This window comes from Condylura cristata, unplaced genomic scaffold (genome assembly GCF_000260355.1).
Source record: "Condylura cristata isolate star-nosed mole 26May11 unplaced genomic scaffold, ConCri1.0 scaffold00068, whole genome shotgun sequence".
NCBI lineage: Eukaryota > Metazoa > Chordata > Mammalia > Eulipotyphla > Talpidae > Condylura > Condylura cristata.
The window spans coordinates 363,683-366,304 of NW_004567169.1; the positions used below are offsets into that span (position 1 = coordinate 363,683).

A 2,622-nucleotide genomic window follows, 5' to 3' on the forward strand; every position below is an offset into this window, starting at 1 on the left:
TCCCCAAACTGGAAACTGTTCTGCGTGAGAGGAGGAGCTTGGGGCCGCGCGGGCCGGCCGGGGCTGGCGGCCCTGCGACTGGTCCCGCGTCAGGCTGGGCGGGCAGGAGGGGCCAGCCCCGCCAGAGGGGGAGGCCGGGCAAGAGGGGTGTCTGTGCCCCAGTCCGGTGAGAGGGGGCAGCATGAGGCCCGGCCAGGAAATGGCCAGTGAGAAGCAGCGGCAGACGGGGCAGCGGCGGGAAGCTGGTGCGCACTTCCTGGAGTGGGGTCCTGGGGTGCTGGACCGGGGTGTCCGGGCAGAGCTGCAGGGCCCGGCCTGCGGGCGGGGCGGAGAGAGCAGGTCCCAACCCCCAGGCTGGTCTGGAGTCGGGCTTTTTGGCAAAGGAAGTGGCCCCCGCCGCGCTCAGCTGGGGCCGGGCTGGTGGCGGCCACCCCAGCGGGCAACCAGGGCCACTTCCTGGGCCAGTAGGGCCTCCGGCGTGGGGGCCCGTTCTTGCAGCCCAGAGCTGACCCTTCCACCCTGCGTTCGCCCTCAGGCCCCTGGGTCCCTTGCATCTGCGTTTAGGTGGAGATTAGGGCACTTTTCCCAGAGTGGCTCCCAGTGCCGAGGTGCGTCTGAGGCCCACGCTGGCCGGCTGTTGTAGTGTCCACTGCCCCTCCTCGAGCGCTGGGCGCCAGGCAGGGGACGGGTGGCTATGGCCTTCTGCCCCGCCAGGTCCCCCAGGCGTGGATGGCCTCATGTCTCCATCAAGTTGGCGCCACCTTTGGCTCTGGGGCGGGGGCGTGTGCCGGGGAAGGTCACCACACTGGGGCCTGTGGGGGGTCAGGCGGGGGCGGGGCGCTTCTCCTTGCTTGGCCCCAGGAGGCGTCTCCCTTGGGCTGTGGGAGCTGCCGGGGGCCCTCCCTGCCTGGCCAGAAGCCCACCCATCCGTGCGTCTGCCCAGGTGCTGGACTGGCCAGCGGGAGGCCCTCTGGGAGGCCGCCCAGCAGCTCCCTGGTGCAGCCCTTCAGGAGGCGCTTTCTGGGTGCTCTGGCGGGGGTGCAGGGGCTTGGCCGGCGGCCAGGCTTTTTCTTTGGGTGGGCATGCCCCTGGGTCTGACCAAAGACCCTCCAGCTGGCTGCGAGGGTTTGGCCCCAGGGTGGGCGAGGGGCCCTGGACCTTTCCGTCTCCAGCTGCTGATTCCTGTGCTGGCCCGGGGCCTCCCCTGTCAGGGCTGCTAGGCAGGTCCCTGCCGGGCACGGACCCGCACCCAGAGCCCAGGCCGCCGCAGGGCCCAAGTGTCCCGGCCTGGAGCTGGCCCAGTGGAGGGGTGTCCTTGCCCTGGGGCTAGAAGGGCGGCCGGGGACCCCAGGACCACCTGTGCAGGGTGTCCTCAGCAGGCCTCGAGAAAGAAAGGCCGGGGCGAGGGAGGCCCCGCGGGTGCAGGGGCTTGGGGCCTGCGGGTGGCGGCTGCGTGGCGGCGGGTGGCGGCGTGGGTGCCGCAACAGAAGGCCGCGGGCAGGTGCTCCAGCACAGCTGGACAGGGAGGCCTGGCCAGCCGGGGCTTTGGAGGAAGCTTGGGGAAGGTGGTTCCCCCTCGCCGCCTCCTCTGCACCCCAGCCCCAGGGGTGACCACCCATCCTTCGGGCAGCAGGGCTGACTGGCCCCAGGCGGGCGGGGTGGCCGCTGCAGCAGGCAGGAGCAGAAGGGTCAGGCGGCAGCCCGCACCTGCTGGCGGCCCCGGGCCTGGGCTGGGGCTCGCCGGCGGCCCTGGGCCCCGGGCCCCGCTGGCCGGCGGCTGGGGGCGTGCCAGCCGAGGGAGCTGTGCGGCGCTGAGTCAGCATGACTCGCCAGGAACAGCCGCGCTCTGGGGCGCTCTGGGGTTATTTTTAAAGCTCCCGGCTTCCTTCTGGCCTGGCCCCTGCTGCACCCCGCTCGTCTCGCCCCCAGCCCCTCGCCTCGCCTCGGCCGCCCCAGCAGCCCTGTGTTCCGCTTCCGCCGGCCCCCGCCGGTGCTCTGGGGCCGGGTGGACAGGGAGCTGCCCGCCGGGCGAGCCAGTCAAGGGCCGTCCCCCACCAGCGGCCCGCCCTCCCTCACCCGGGTCCGTCGGCAGCTGGGGGGCGGAGGAGGGCCGGTTCGGGGTGCTGACCTCTGCCCTTGCCTCCCAGAGTGCCTGCTTGCTGCGCCCCCGGGTTATGACGACCCCCGGTAAAGGAAACAAGGCCTTGAAGGTGAGCAGTCGGGGGGCGGCGCCCGGCCGGGCTGGTGCGGGGCAGCCCTGACCGCGCTGTGTCGCCCCAGGTGAAGCGAGAGCCGGGCGAGAATGGCACCAGCCTGACGGACGAGGAGCTGGTGACCATGTCGGTGCGGGAGCTGAACCAGCACCTGCGCGGCCTGAGCAAGGAGGAGATCGTGCAGCTGAAGCAGCGCCGGCGCACGCTCAAGAACCGCGGCTACGCGGCCAGCTGCCGCGTGAAGCGCGTCACGCAGAAGGAGGAGCTGGAGAAGCAGAAGGCCGAGCTGCAGCAGGAGGTGGAGAAGCTGGCCTCGGAGAACGCCAGCATGCGGCTCGAGCTGGACGCGCTGCGCTCCAAGTACGAGGCGCTGCAGAGCTTCGCCAGGACCGTGGCCCGCAGCCCCGTG

General features: G+C 72.3%; 1 protein-coding gene across 1 annotated transcript in view; it reads left to right on the forward strand.

Moving 5' to 3' along the window:
- The first annotated feature begins 257 nt into the window (after window positions 1-257).
- The window catches only part of MAFG (v-maf avian musculoaponeurotic fibrosarcoma oncogene homolog G), a 6,618-nt gene continuing 4,253 nt past the window's right edge, over window positions 258-2,622 (forward strand). The window contains exons 1-3 of the mRNA XM_012734749.1: window positions 258-608; window positions 2,148-2,210; window positions 2,281-2,619. Of these exons, the coding sequence (XP_012590203.1) occupies window positions 2,175-2,210; window positions 2,281-2,619 (375 nt within the window). The 5' untranslated portion in view covers window positions 258-608; window positions 2,148-2,174. The remainder of the gene's footprint in view (window positions 609-2,147; window positions 2,211-2,280; window positions 2,620-2,622) is intronic.